This window comes from Trachypithecus francoisi, unplaced genomic scaffold, assembly GCF_009764315.1.
Source record: "Trachypithecus francoisi isolate TF-2019V2 unplaced genomic scaffold, Tfra_2.0 Lachesis_group1, whole genome shotgun sequence".
Lineage (NCBI taxonomy): Eukaryota > Metazoa > Chordata > Mammalia > Primates > Cercopithecidae > Trachypithecus > Trachypithecus francoisi.
The window spans coordinates 104,508,626-104,522,181 of NW_022681454.1; the positions used below are offsets into that span (position 1 = coordinate 104,508,626).

Here is a 13,556-nt window from a genome sequence, read left to right on the forward strand (position 1 = left end):
TAGTAGAGACAGGGTTTCATCATGTTGGCCAGGCTGGTCTCGAACTCCTGACCTCAAGTGATCCACCTGCCTTGACCTCCCAAAGTGCTAGGATTGTAGTGGCCAGTAGTTTTAAATGACATTAGGTGACTCCTAAAGATTCTTCAGAACACAATTGTGGGAGTCCCTACTAGGTCTATTATTTAGCCAAGGGAGCAATAGGATGGGCCCTAGGGTTGAAACATTCATCATCAAGGAGGGGAGAGGATACCATAGCTAACTTAAACATCAGTTTGTCAAGCTGGGTGGGGTGCGGCACACCTGTAATACCAACTTCTTGGGAGACTGAGGTGGAGGATTGTGTGAGCCCAGGAGATTGAGTCCAGCCTGGGCAACATAGCGAGACCCCATCTCTTAAAATAGTCTGTTGAGGTAGAATCCCTTTGGATGACAGAGTGGCAATGGAGCCCTTCATGATGTCAGTAAACCACCGAGACATCTCAGCCTCACTTCTATAGATGCAGTTACTGGAATATTCTACCAGAAAATGTAGTCTGTTCTCAGGCAAGCGGGTATTAGAAGAGAAAACCTCCTGGAGTAAGAACTCTGCCCTTGCTACCTGCTCTTGAACAGCCACTTCACCATTTCACTCAGACTGCAGGTGTAGAAGACAGGAAATTGAGATGCCTCCAAAACTAGTAGGGAGGGAGGATGGCATTTTTGAAACTGAATTTCCTACTTGAGGCAGTTTGAATGGTTCCCAACTGCCTCATTCTGTGTGGCGGTTTTGGTATATGCTGCTGGGAAGGTAGTTTTCTGGAGCCCTTTAGCCTCAATATTCAAGTTGTAGGGAAGGGTGGGAGTGGAGAGCAAGCTATCCTTCTACCACACCAATTTGTAGTAGGACCAAGGGGGCTGAAATGGAAAAGCTCTGTCCAGCCTCAAAGTCTACGTAGCTAGGCAGAGACTTTAGCTTGCGCGTGTGCGCACACACACACACAGCAGTCAGAGTGAACAGTGCACACTGATTGCTTAGAACCAGATACCCTTTCTGCACTCAGTCTCGTGCTGGCTTCTGCCGCTAGCTGGTACAATGTTATCACAAATCACAGGACTCATGTAAGGGTATTAATACTTTTATCTTGATTTTTTTTCTGTTGTCCTCCCCTTCTTAAGTCTTGTGTGTGCATGTGTGCGCGCACACACACCTTTATTAAATGCATGCCTTTATTAAAATAATCCCAAATGCCGAGAGAGAATAGCACCTCTCATCTCATTCACATGATTTGCAGTTTACAGTGCCTGCCCCTTCCCAATTAACCATGGCCTCCTTGAGACTCTGCACCTCCTTCACATCCTCATCCCTGCCAGCTAAAGATCTCATCACCCAGTCTGTGAGATGCTGTTCTAAGGAGCAAAGGCCTGGGGAAGAACAGAGACAATCTAAACAAATCTGAGTATAAAAGTTGCAGTGGCCACGATATTGTCTTGCGTTCAGATTGAAAGCACTTGAAAGCCGGGTGGTTTTCGTAAGGGCTGCCTGGATGGGTTTGCACTCTCTAGGACCAGGCGCTGAGGAAAGATCAGCCCCAGCTAATTGGAACATGAGAAGCAAAGCAGGCACAGCCTATACCAGATGCCAGCATGTGGCGAGCAGATGAGATTGCTCACAAAGCACCTCTGAGCTTTGGTGAGCCCTGCAGTGAGCATTGCACAGTCCTGGCTTTGTGCAGCGCTGAGGGCTGTCTCCAGAGCTGAGCATGGAGGGCAGGCGAGACTCTAAAGCCATTGTTGCTGTCCTCCAGTTGAGCAGCGGGAGTCTGAACTAACTTTGAAAGGACCTGTAATGACAACCAGGCCAACTTGTGGGCTCTGTTTTACTGTGGTTGCCTCATCTTCCTGTTGGGGAAAAAAAAAAATCACTATGGTGTAGAATATAATTCAGTGATTCTACTGATTTCAGATTCCAAGGCAAGTTATAGATGGAGAAGAGAAAATGACTAGTATACAAATTCCACTGTAACTACAGAGAAAACCGTTAAAATGATGTATGATGACCTCTATTTGTATGCAGTATTGTCATTCCATCTGGCAAATACATTTTCTACCAATTTCTCCCACTTATTTAGTGGGGATCAAAAATTAATAATTTAGCTGGTAACATCCCAAGCTATTATATATTAAGAAAAGTATTTATATGAACATATCAGTGTAGATGACCCAATAAAATCCAAACTCTGCCCCTTTTGTGCAAGTACTTCCATGATCCTGACTCCAAAACAGAGTGCTTAGTCCTGTTACCAACTGCTTCCCTAGGCAGAAATATGCTCACATGTTCCGTGGCTACAAGGCAGTACATAAACGAGATACTTTTTGCACTGGACAAAACATGTTTTCTAACACATTATAAAACAATTCAAGGGGAAATTAATTTACTAGTCACTTCCTGTCAGGCTTCTCTCTCCTTTACCTCTCACATACCCTGGCAGAGGTCTGTGACACCTTAGCCCATGAGGAAGTGTGCCCAGAGGGGTTTAGTGTGCTGTTCCCAACAGTGGGATGAGTAGATTTTGTCCAGCTCTGTGGACTCTAAACCAGGACTTTCTCCGCTGGGCCGCCTCCTTCCTAATATAACCTGTTTTAAGTCCAAATTACCATCCAGGGAAAAGGACCCTTGCAATTGTAACAAATACAGACAGTAGGCATTTCTTATATGCCTACAGTAGACAGACAATACAAAACATTTTTCTGGCGTCCAGTTATTTGAGCATAGCCCATTAGAAAGTGCTCAGTAGAAATGTACTGAATGAAGGCAACTGTTATTTAATGCCAGTTTACTGTTGATGAACAATGTTATAAACATTAGCACTGTTTCTTCAATAAAGGCAAACAGTTTCACTTGTCTCAAGTTTTACTATAAATTATTAATTTTAACATGTATGTAGTTTACTTTGATTCATGCTCATAATTTTTATTTTAAATAGTTGCTGTTGGTACACCCTGCTTAGAGGTGAGTCACCTTGGTACACTCTCCCTGAGTCACGCCTGGCTGCAGAATAAAGATAAACGTTTTCCCAGAAAAAAGTTGAAGAAATTTAGAAAAGCCACTTCCAGAATGATATCCACCAAATAATTGCCAAGAAAACCAATCTTATTTTTTCCAATACGTAAGTATAAATGGTGTATAGAATGACATCCTTCTATTAGTATTAAGATACTTAATTGCCATCAATTTTGTTTATAGTTTCTATTAAAAAGCAGTCCACATTTTCTTGTGTATCTTTAGAGGTTAGGTTTCACATGGCAGCTCTTAAAGTTCTCATCTTCCACGTCTGGAAGATCACATTCTGTGGCAGAAGTGGTAAATGTGATTTTTCAACAACTACTACATCACGTGGATGTTAGGTGCCTCTTTTCTGTCAGAACTGTGTATTACTCGCTCATGACTCTTCTACTTTAAAAGCACAGCCACACAGACATCTTGTTATTGTTCATAGGCCCTTTATTAGTTTCCATATTGTTGCAGCCGTAGACCAAACTAGAGGAAAAATGTATTGTATAATACTTAAGACAACTGTAGTCATGAAACAGTTCAAAGTCACCTTCCAGCTAAACAGGTAGTTGCCAGCAGCCCTAGCAACCAAACTAGAACCAGAAGGAAAACACCCCTTCATACAGACCCGCATGCCAGCTGTGACCTCAGAGAAGGCTAAGCTCCCAGAAAGAAGGCTGACCTAGCCTCTTCTTGGCACACAGTTCAGCTCTGAGTTCGCTGCAGGGAAGGAGGCCAAATCCCTTCAAGATCAAACAGAAGAAGTGGCCAGAGGAGTGTCCCTCTCCCCACAGACATCCGCTTTGATCCCTATCTCTAGGGGGACTATTGACTCTCCCCCAGAACTGCTGCCTATAGAAAGCAGGATTTGGGCAGAATGATCCCAGAATGAGCTCTGTGCAGTGACATCAAAGTTATTTGGGAAAAATTATTCTGGAAGAAATACAGGAAACTAGGAGGGGACCAAGTTTGTGGAAAGAACTGGCTGAGGGTCCAAGCAACCCATTTCTTTCAACTTCACTAATTTTTTGTGAAGTTGAAAGACATGGGTTATTAGATTCCATAGCAGGATATACACACCTGAGACTTGGGGCTTGGCCTCTGCATTTTTTGAGAGGAGGAGGAACCGAGGGAGAGAAGAGTTGAGTGGGCTTTGGCCAAGCCTCAAGTCTCAGGTATAGATCCAGCTATGCCTGTTGCCTTGATGAACAGACTTTTATTATTAATTGCTTTCTTTCTACATCCAGAAGAGCTCATCAATGTGTTGGCATAATGCTCCACTGTTACCTCCCTTACCATTTTGTTGGATTTTCTAGTTAACTCTCAAAAAGATCATGGTGGCAGCTTTAGACTGTTTTTAACTAGTTGGTTCATGCATGCTAAAAAAAACTCAGAGATAATTTTCAAATGAAGTTCTGACCAGGGCTGAATATGAAACCTTTATAACAAGTAGGCCCCCTAAACATAACTTTGTTTTTTTTCCCTGGTTCAAGTTTAGGACTAAATGAAGAAGAATTGAAAAGGTTCCAGAGGATAGTAATGAAAATGATTAAAGGACTGATGATGAAAGGTTCAAGGAATTGGGATTACTTAGCCTGGAGAAGAGAAATTTGAGGGGTGATTTAATGGCAATCTTCAAGTACAGTATGAGGATGGTTATTGTAAGTATGGTAGCCAGCTGTTCCCCAGCTGCACTGAAGGTTCCAAAGGGGAAATCGAGCTAGAATTTCAGCAGAGAGGTTTAAGTTGGACCAGTGATAGTGGTTCTTAAAGTAGCTCAAGGGATAGAAAACCATTGTGGAAGAACATGACATATTCACTTTTAAACTTAAAATACAGTTTTTCCTAATCAGATACCAACTTGTAACATGTACTAGTAAGGTAAAAATTACAAAATACAACTCAGGACTTAGAAAATGTTGACTGGGAAGATGGGTGGGGGTGTTGACATACCTTCACCACTGGGACCCCACGATGTGGAAGCCCAGTTTGAACACCAACGAGCTCTGAAGAGAGGCAATACCTGTGGACTTTCAATGAGCACCACAACCAGATGGTGGGAGCCCATGATCTGTGCTCAGGAAAGGACTCACTCCCATCTGACAACCCTCTTTTTTTCCTTTGACCCTGTTTCATACCTACACCTGGAAAAGGAGGGAGGCCCAAGCCATACAAGTAATTTTGAGGACTGCATGTCTAGGAGACAGGGCAAGGTGCCCCTATACAGCCAGTGCTGGCCTGTCCCCGGAGAAGGCTGCACCAGTAGCACCCCTCTCACACAAACTGCTCCTCTCTACAAACCAGCTCTGCCCTGGCCTGTGGATTTAGTTCATTACCAATTTTAGGTTATCAGGAACTTCACTCTTAATAAAATGACACTTTTTAAAAATGTTTTATTACAAAGCTTCTTTTAAAAAATGCTCAGCACGTTAACTCAAACTGGAATGACAAACATTAGGATGACAGTTTTGGGCAAAGGCTGTGCCTTGCTATTTTAAAAAACGGTACATCAATGCTCATTTTAACAACTGGCATAAAATCCCACTAATTGGCTAATAAAAACAGATACAAATACAGAACATTTAAAGTAATAACAATTCAAGTGCTGGGCTTTTTACAACAAGGGGGTGATAAGGAAAGAAATGAAAATTCACTGCAAACCAGTCTGCTGAATGCATCTGTTAAGGTTTACTGTTTAAAAAAAAAAAAGAAGAAAACCGAAGAAAAAATAAACTGAAATAGGGCTGCCAATTGCTACCAACAGAGTGGATTTGGCTATTACATTTATTTAGCTCTACTGAACACCTTACAAGGGCAGAGAAGCCACTATGTGTCACAGGCAATTCACAGAGAAGCCACTTACCAGAGAAGCTGTCTCAGAAAAAGAAGGCTTCTTTTTATTTCATTATTTCAAACTTTTCCAGAACTTGGAATTTCATTTAAAAGCTCATAGCTAGCAAAATATACAAGAAAATTAAAACTAAAAAGTGTAAATTAAAAAAATTCAAGTTTAAAAAAGCAAACAAAAAAACTGATCCTTTTGCACTGTTAAATAAAAGCTTCAGGAGAAAAGAAGAGAAAGAAAAATGAAGACAGAAACAAAGAGGGAACTCTTCCACGAACTCCTCCACTGGGGTGCTGATGGATGTGCTGGTTGCTGGCTCCAGTTGCGCATGGCAGGCAAATGCAGCCAAGTTACTGTCCTTGCCGAAAGGTTACAGGTTTGGATGCAAGATGCTCTGGGAAGTGCACACAGAGATGAGGGGAGAAAAGCTGCTCAGCTGCCCCACAGCCTGCTAGCATTCTCACGTGCTTTAACATTTCCGTTTAAAAAAACTTTTTATGCTTTATTTTGGAACTTGGCCCTTGCAGTAGATGAAAGAGGAGTTGGCAGTGATTGTCTTTATGGATCAGGGTCTCTAGCAGCGACCTCAGGGTAAAATTGATGTCAGTGTTCCTTTGGGGTCGACTGGGCAGGCCGTGGAGACAGTCTGGATTTTCAACAAGCTTCCATCTCCAGAAGAGGTCCTGGGGTCGCTGCCTTGGCTTTGCACGTTGGGAATGAGCTTCGTTTTCCACCTCAAGAAGGAACAAATGAAATGCTATTAATATGAATTTGCCGTAGGCCTTAAGATTATAACCTCTATTCCATACCATATATGTCTTATAACGTCTGCATTTAATTAATCCATTTTGCTGATCTGGGGATGGCTAAAATGAATTGCCCTATGCAGTCAAAAATCCTGAGAGTACACTACAGAGTTAATATAGTGACATTTTTACTTTGGTTCCATGTATATGTATGCACAGAGTTATGATGTGAAATGTAGCTAATACTCTGGGTCATGGAAAAAGAACAGAAAAAAGTTTGAAAAACACAATTAGGAAACAGCCAAACAAGAATAGGGAAGACAGGCAACAGCCAGATCAGGGAAAGACGTGTCATGCTGCAATGTTTGGTGTTTTTAGTCCACTGTGGGAAGCCATTCTATGATTCTACATAGGACAGACATATTCACATTACCCAACGCACTGCCAGCTCCCGTGACGCTGTGTGCTCTGTCTGCTCATATTCACAGTCCAGAGGATACAAACCTCTCCCTTTTTCCTTAAGATCTTACAATTTTCAAGATTTTTTTTTCCTTCCTAACATCCAGGATCTTTAATGTTAACCTCGGAAAGGACACTCAGCAAATATGTTAAAGTAATATTGCCAGATATTGGTGATAATGATTTTCAAAGAAGAGAACTCCCACGTCCCCAAAACTTTAATGATGTGAGATTTTTTAAAAAAAGTGATTAATAGTAAAATGTAGCAGTGTAACAAGATGAGACAGAGACAAAAGGAAAGTAAAAGCATGGCAAAGTTCCGTTCCTTCACTCCAGAGAGCACGTGCTTCCGCTGCTTTGAACTTGGGGAGGCTGCTTTCCCTTGGTGGCAGCGATGCTGGAAGCACCTTCTCAACCTGGGTCCCTCGACAGCCTCAAATGAATCCCAACACTTTGTGCTTGTGATTGTGCTATCCATGTTACAAGCAGGAGTTTCCTTTTAGAAACTCAGTCTAAATAATGGTGGATTATCATACACTTTCATTTCAATGGAAACAGAAAGTAAAAGAGAAATAAAAGGAAGCTTTGACATAGTTTAATAATGAATACAAAAGTCTAGATGGCAAGTTACAGTCCATGAAGTACTTTCCACGGAAGGATGGTGATCTATGGAATGGGAACTGTGAGAACACCTGCCCCTCAGGCTGTTGGAAAGAGAAGTTTGGCTCCTATATTTAAAGTGCTCACAAAGTGCACAGAGCAGAGCAAGCCCTGCAAGTAGGTTAGCTAGTAGTAGTATTCCAATTATGCCCAATGCGGCCCCTAAAAATGATCGGGACTACAAAGAAGCTATTTGTATACCTGGCTAGCTACTGAAAAAGCAAAAACCAACCAACCAATAAAAAACAAAATAGGAGGAAATCAGCCACAGAATGATTTCAACTGAGGAAGTACTTCAATGACAATTTCAATTCCTATCCTCCTGGAAAATCAACCATCCCCTGTTTAACAGGAAAACACTACTGCGTTGTGATACTTTAACTGAACAGAGGTATGGATCCCTCACGCAGGAAGATCAAAGAGCTATGAAGGACCCTGCCTTTCTTGGAGAAAGAAACAGGGCTCTAGCAGAGCCTGGGGTGGGAGAGAGGGCACCCACAGATTCTTATTTACATTATAATTTTGCATCACAGATTTTCAAAGGTTTGGTCCAGGTTGCTCTTCCTGGGAAGGTTTTCCTCTCAGTCTGATGTGAAAACATTTAGTTTCCTGATGAGGCCTGGCCTTGCAGTCCTAGGCTAGCGCCTGAGACAAGCACTGGGGCTCAGAATAGACTGGCCATTGGCAGCCAGCAACGCCTGAGGGAGACAACCTGCCCTTCTGTTGGGCCATCCCTCCATTGCCTGACATAGCAAACCCCGAAGTACTGAGGTACAGACAACTTCCATGGCCCTGCTGTGGCCCCATTCTCAAGCAGGGCTAACACCTCCAACCTAGAGCACCTGCACTTCCGGCTCCACCAGAGTCTTCCTGTCCCTTCACTGCCTTACCTAAGGGTGACTTCTCCTTTCTTCTTAAGCTGAGTACAAGTGATAATACAGTAGTTAACACAAACATGGGTGCCCAGAGATGGCCATTAACTAAAAGATAGTATGTCACTTACCCAGAAAGAGTCTACATCTCCTAATAAAGTCATCTCTTTCCACAGTCTCACATTTTCCCACCTGTTATTTCCTTATTTCATGGGGTCACCTTGAAAATTCTCCTGGAAGGCTGGCTTCAGAGAGCCTCTGTACAGTTGCTTACCAAAAAGCAACTAATCCCTTCCAGGGACTAATGCTTAAAAAAAAAGCAAATAAATTCCTTCACTATGAAATGAGGCAGTTTGTCCCTGGTGGCTCTTTTAAAATACAGGGACATCAAGGGAGACCAAGTCTTACCTCCGAGTGGGAGAAACGGGGGCCTTGCAGTGCTGCTTTACAGATATAAAACAGGTCCAGTCCAGATTCTTTTCAAGAAACCACAGGCATGAGGCTCCAGAGGCTGGAGCGTTCCCACATCTAAGACTTCACTAGGGGGCTGCGGCTGAAGCTGGGCCAGGCCAGGCAAGCTCTGGCACAGCCCAACCCACCAGTGAAGTCTGCGCAATCAAAGCCAGCAATTACTGCTCTCCGGCTGCGGCTGGGCTTCAAAGGAAGTGAGGCAAGGCCCATCTTACATATGTTCAGACTTGGGCTCCCTCCACCAGGAGTCACCACGCATTTGTACTGGGGATGCAAAGGCGGCACGAGACCCCACCCCACCCCATATAATAGAACCCCTTGCTCTCCTGGACCAAATTCCAATCTTGACAAAATATCCCATCAACCAAAGGTAATCAGGAACCCAAATGGGCAGAGTTCCTTACTAAAAGCCCAAGCAATAAAGATGAATCTAAAGATTTCAAGAGTGGGCCTGTTCTGGGAGATCAACAGCACCGACCCTGGGCCAAGAGGACTTTACAGACCCTGACTCAGGAGTGAAGAAAGGGAAAACGGGAAATTCCTTCTCTCTAAGCGCAAACAAATGTAAAATCCTACCAAAAGCAGAGCGCTTGGCCAGCTCATGTCCTGTGGGTTCCTTCTCAGGCTGTCCTCTGGAAGGGAGGGCCAAGGAGACAAGCCTATAGGTGAGCTCTGAGGTGGCGGAGTGGAGGGTCAGGAGCAGGCAAGGGCCAGCCCTGTCACGGTGCCACTCAGGGATCACTGGCCAGTCAGTTCAAGCTGTCCAGGCCAAGGCAAGGGCAGCAAAGCTGGTGCCTAGGAACAAAATGCACCCCCGCCCAATCATGTAATATCACTTCCTTGTTCAGAATTGGTGAGGTTACAGAAAAAGTGACTTGGAATAAAAGATCCTTCCTTTGTCGTCCTCTTCCTTTTACGCCACTCTCAATTGCTACTAACAAGAGGCAGGAGCCTTAAGTGATGTGCAGTTTGAGGGGAGAACATTAGAGACTGGTTTTATGAGAGGTGAACAGATTCACAGTTTTAACTGCAAAAACTGCATTCCAGCAGCACACCACACACCTCATGCCTACTGTCTCCATTTTTACGCCTTGGGAAAAACTGACAAAAGCCTGCGATTTGAGGGTGTGAACTCTTCTGCTGCACAAGGTCATGTGTGCATGAAGGAAGAGAGGTACAGACTTCTAGAGCAGGAAGCAAGCATGGCAGAGCTAGTCTACTCCTGTTGTTTTAGCAGAGACTGAGGAAAATGATCATAAAATGACTGGCCCATGGTGACCCCTAGAGAGTCCCAGTGCTGGGCTGTTCCCTAGGCCTCCTGGCACCACAAAAGTGACAGTCTCGTTGACTCGAAGGTGGTCTTGTCTATAAGAAGCTGGTGAGGGGGAAGGAACAAAAACACTGTCCACTGGGCACTGATTTGCCAGGCACTGGGACATGGACTTTAGAATTTCACATAATCATCATTACAGTTTCAATCTTCCCACCCACTTATAGATAAGGATACTGAGGCTGCATGAGGTTCAGTAACTTGCCAAAGGTCACGCAACTAATAGGCAGCAGGATGAGCTTCTGAACTCTCAACACGTGCTCTCTCCACCATACCTTGGAACTAAATTATCATTCACTTTCTTCTGTCCTTCCTACCTTCCATCATTCTGTCTGTCCGTCCCTAGGCAACAACCCCTGTATCCTGGTGGAGGCAGTCCACATCTGTCACAGTGCCCCCCAGGATATCACGCTCTGTTTGAAGAAGCATGATAAAGAGAATCAAACACATAAGTTAACTTTGAAATTTAAGTCCCTAAGACTGGAAATATAACCTACAAAAGCCAGCTTCAGCTTCTTGACAGTAAACATTACCCAACATTTGAGAAAAAAAGAAAAATGAAAATATGTGGTTAGGAAGGTTAACACTGAGTTTTGTTTCTGCAGCTGAGTGACTCCTTAGTCCCAGCATTCAAGACTAGTTAGTTAGTCCTCTAACCACAAAGCTCTAAAACAAAAAGGATTCCCAGAAGCTGGAGGTAGGAGGAAAGGGGTCACTGGCCACTCCTGGATTCATGTTCTACCAAGACAAGGTTGAGTGACCTGTGCGGCTTCCTCCGCTGTGGCTATTCAGAGTGAACTACCATCGGCTCAACCAGACTTTGGCAATGTCAAGATGACTTTGAGACAAGTCTGTGACTGTTAATGAATTACTCCAGGGGAATTCTTCTGTAGCTATTGGTTTCTCTTCCTGATCAGCCTAGCCTTCTGTGTCTGTCTCCTCTGTGAGGACGTGTGTCCTATTTGTAGGCTGGACCTCCTGGTGCAGGTCATGACCGCTAGATCCTTCCTATCACGGGAAACATGGGAGAAATGGTCTTGAGCAAGTTTTGAAGGAGAGAGCCTCAAAAGCCCACTGCAGTTCTGTCAGCTGAAGGGCTTCCAGAGGACAATAACTAGCTAGGTAGACCTCCCTCATTTACTCACCTCCAAACGCTATCCAACCCACATTTCTCTCACACTAAAGATGCCAAGTTCACCTTCCACAAATGAGGTGACAGGATCAGGGCACACTTTTGTCTCCCCCCCCCAACCAAGCCCTTCCACAGTTATGACAGTGTTTGTGTGTGCACCTGTGAATCTGGTTAAGCACAGGGAGGTGATAACTTGTGTGGGTTAGAGTGTGGGCTCTGATGACAGACAGTCCTGGGTTGGGTTTGGATCCTGGGTCCATTGGTTACCACCTGGAAATCTCGGGCATGCACTCTGAATGCACCAAACATGTTTCCTCATCTGTAAAGTGAAGATAAGAAGCTGCTCTACCTCATCAGGTGCGCTGCGGGATGTGGGAAATGTATGTGCAGAGCTGGGTGAGTGTGGGGCAGGCGCCCTGAAGCAGCGTAGTGAGTGCAGTAAACAGCAGAGGATGGAGAACTTGGGCTCAGAGCTGACAGTAATTCACTCTGTGGACGCAGCGCTGCTGCTCACCAGCTGCGTGGCCCTGGACAAGTGATGTTTTCTCATCCTTCAGACAGGACTGAAATCTGTCCCCTCCACAATGGGGCTGTTACAGAATAAGAGGAGGCAACACATGCAGAGGCATCTGTTAAAGCCTCCGGAATGTGGCAGGTGGTCCATACAGGTTGGGACCATTTCTGCTGTTCCAACTTCACGCGACACATTTGGGGCAGCAAGCAAGATTCATACTATTACAGAACTTCTGGTAGAAAATTAAGACCAACAGAGTATTCTGCAAATTAATTAAAATATCTGTTGTGAAACGGAATGTTTCGAAAAGCTGATGCTAGATGAGAAAAAGTAATCCCAATAGAAAAAAAAGTTAGATTCACAAAAACGATATCTAGGCATTTAGAAAAATTTAGTTCAGAGACAGATGTAAACCTTAAGCCTAAAAGTGAGCAGTTTAATTTTTAATGCTTTTAATTTTTCTCTCATTCTGTCAAAAAAGAATAGTTACTTTGCTAAAGGTCACGGACAGCTATGAGCAGCAGGATTCCCCACTCACATGGCTTTCAGTAACATGGCAGCTTCATTTATGAAGAACACTGCTGAGGAAAAACACGTTAAAATGATCTCAAGGTATCACAGTAATGTCATGAAATTTATGTGCAAAAATAGCACATTTTAGCCTTTCTTAAAAGAGCCCTACCCTCTATACCCCAACTCAGACTCCATTTACTTTTAATTTATATATTATTCAATTAAGCTTCATTTTTCTGGTTCCTAAATCCACACAAATCCTAAGAAACATATTATTGTGGGCAGAGGGTATAGTCCCAAACAGCAAAGGAAGCCACAAAATAATTATTAAAAAGCAGTTTCTTAAAATTCCACATTATTTGGGGTCATTTAGAATAGTATTATATAAACCACCATACTCCTTGTGGCATATATAATATCCACTGTAAAATAATGGCATGATGTATTTGTATTCAAATCAATTTCAATGTACTCTGCTGAAGAAGACAGAGTTGCATCCAAAAGTGTTTTGAAAAATTACATATTTTGACACTTAAAGATGTAAACCATATAGGTTATCTGAAAAACTCCATTATCCAGAAGGGCTCATTTCCACACAGTTCCTCACAACTCAGTAACAAACAGTTCTATCAAACAAAATTTATCCGAAACACTTCTTTTTCATTCTAATATTCTACTGCACTGATCTTAATTTCATTTTGTAAGTTTTCATGAACAATACTAAACATGAAGCATCTCAAAGAGGGTTTTAATGAACCTCATATACTTCTCTCCTTCTGCTATTATTTTTTAATGGCATCCGATCAGTCTTGCTTACCTGAGGGTCTATTTCTCTATTTCTGATCCCCAAGGCAACTTAAACACAATTCTAGCTCCTCTGATCATTAAGGAGAGAAAAGAGAATTGATGGAAGGGATACTGCCTATTCTTAAAAGCTTTCACTGCACCTATGAACCTAACCCAATTTCTTTATTAACACAGAG

General features: G+C 43.2%; 1 protein-coding gene across 4 annotated transcripts in view; it reads right to left on the bottom strand.

Annotated features, from left to right (window-relative positions):
- Positions 1-5,406: 5,406 nt before the first annotated feature.
- Positions 5,407-13,556, bottom strand: part of LEF1 (lymphoid enhancer binding factor 1) — a 120,582-nt gene continuing 112,432 nt past the window's right edge. For 2 of the 4 annotated variants that reach the window (XM_033214952.1, XM_033214955.1), the window contains one exon: positions 5,408-6,610. In XM_033214952.1, the coding sequence (XP_033070843.1) occupies positions 6,531-6,610 (80 nt within the window). In that variant the 3' untranslated portion in view covers positions 5,408-6,530. Of the gene's footprint in view, positions 6,611-13,556 lie in introns of all 4 variants that reach the window. The other 2 variants (XM_033214953.1, XM_033214954.1) reach the window with 2 other exon arrangements.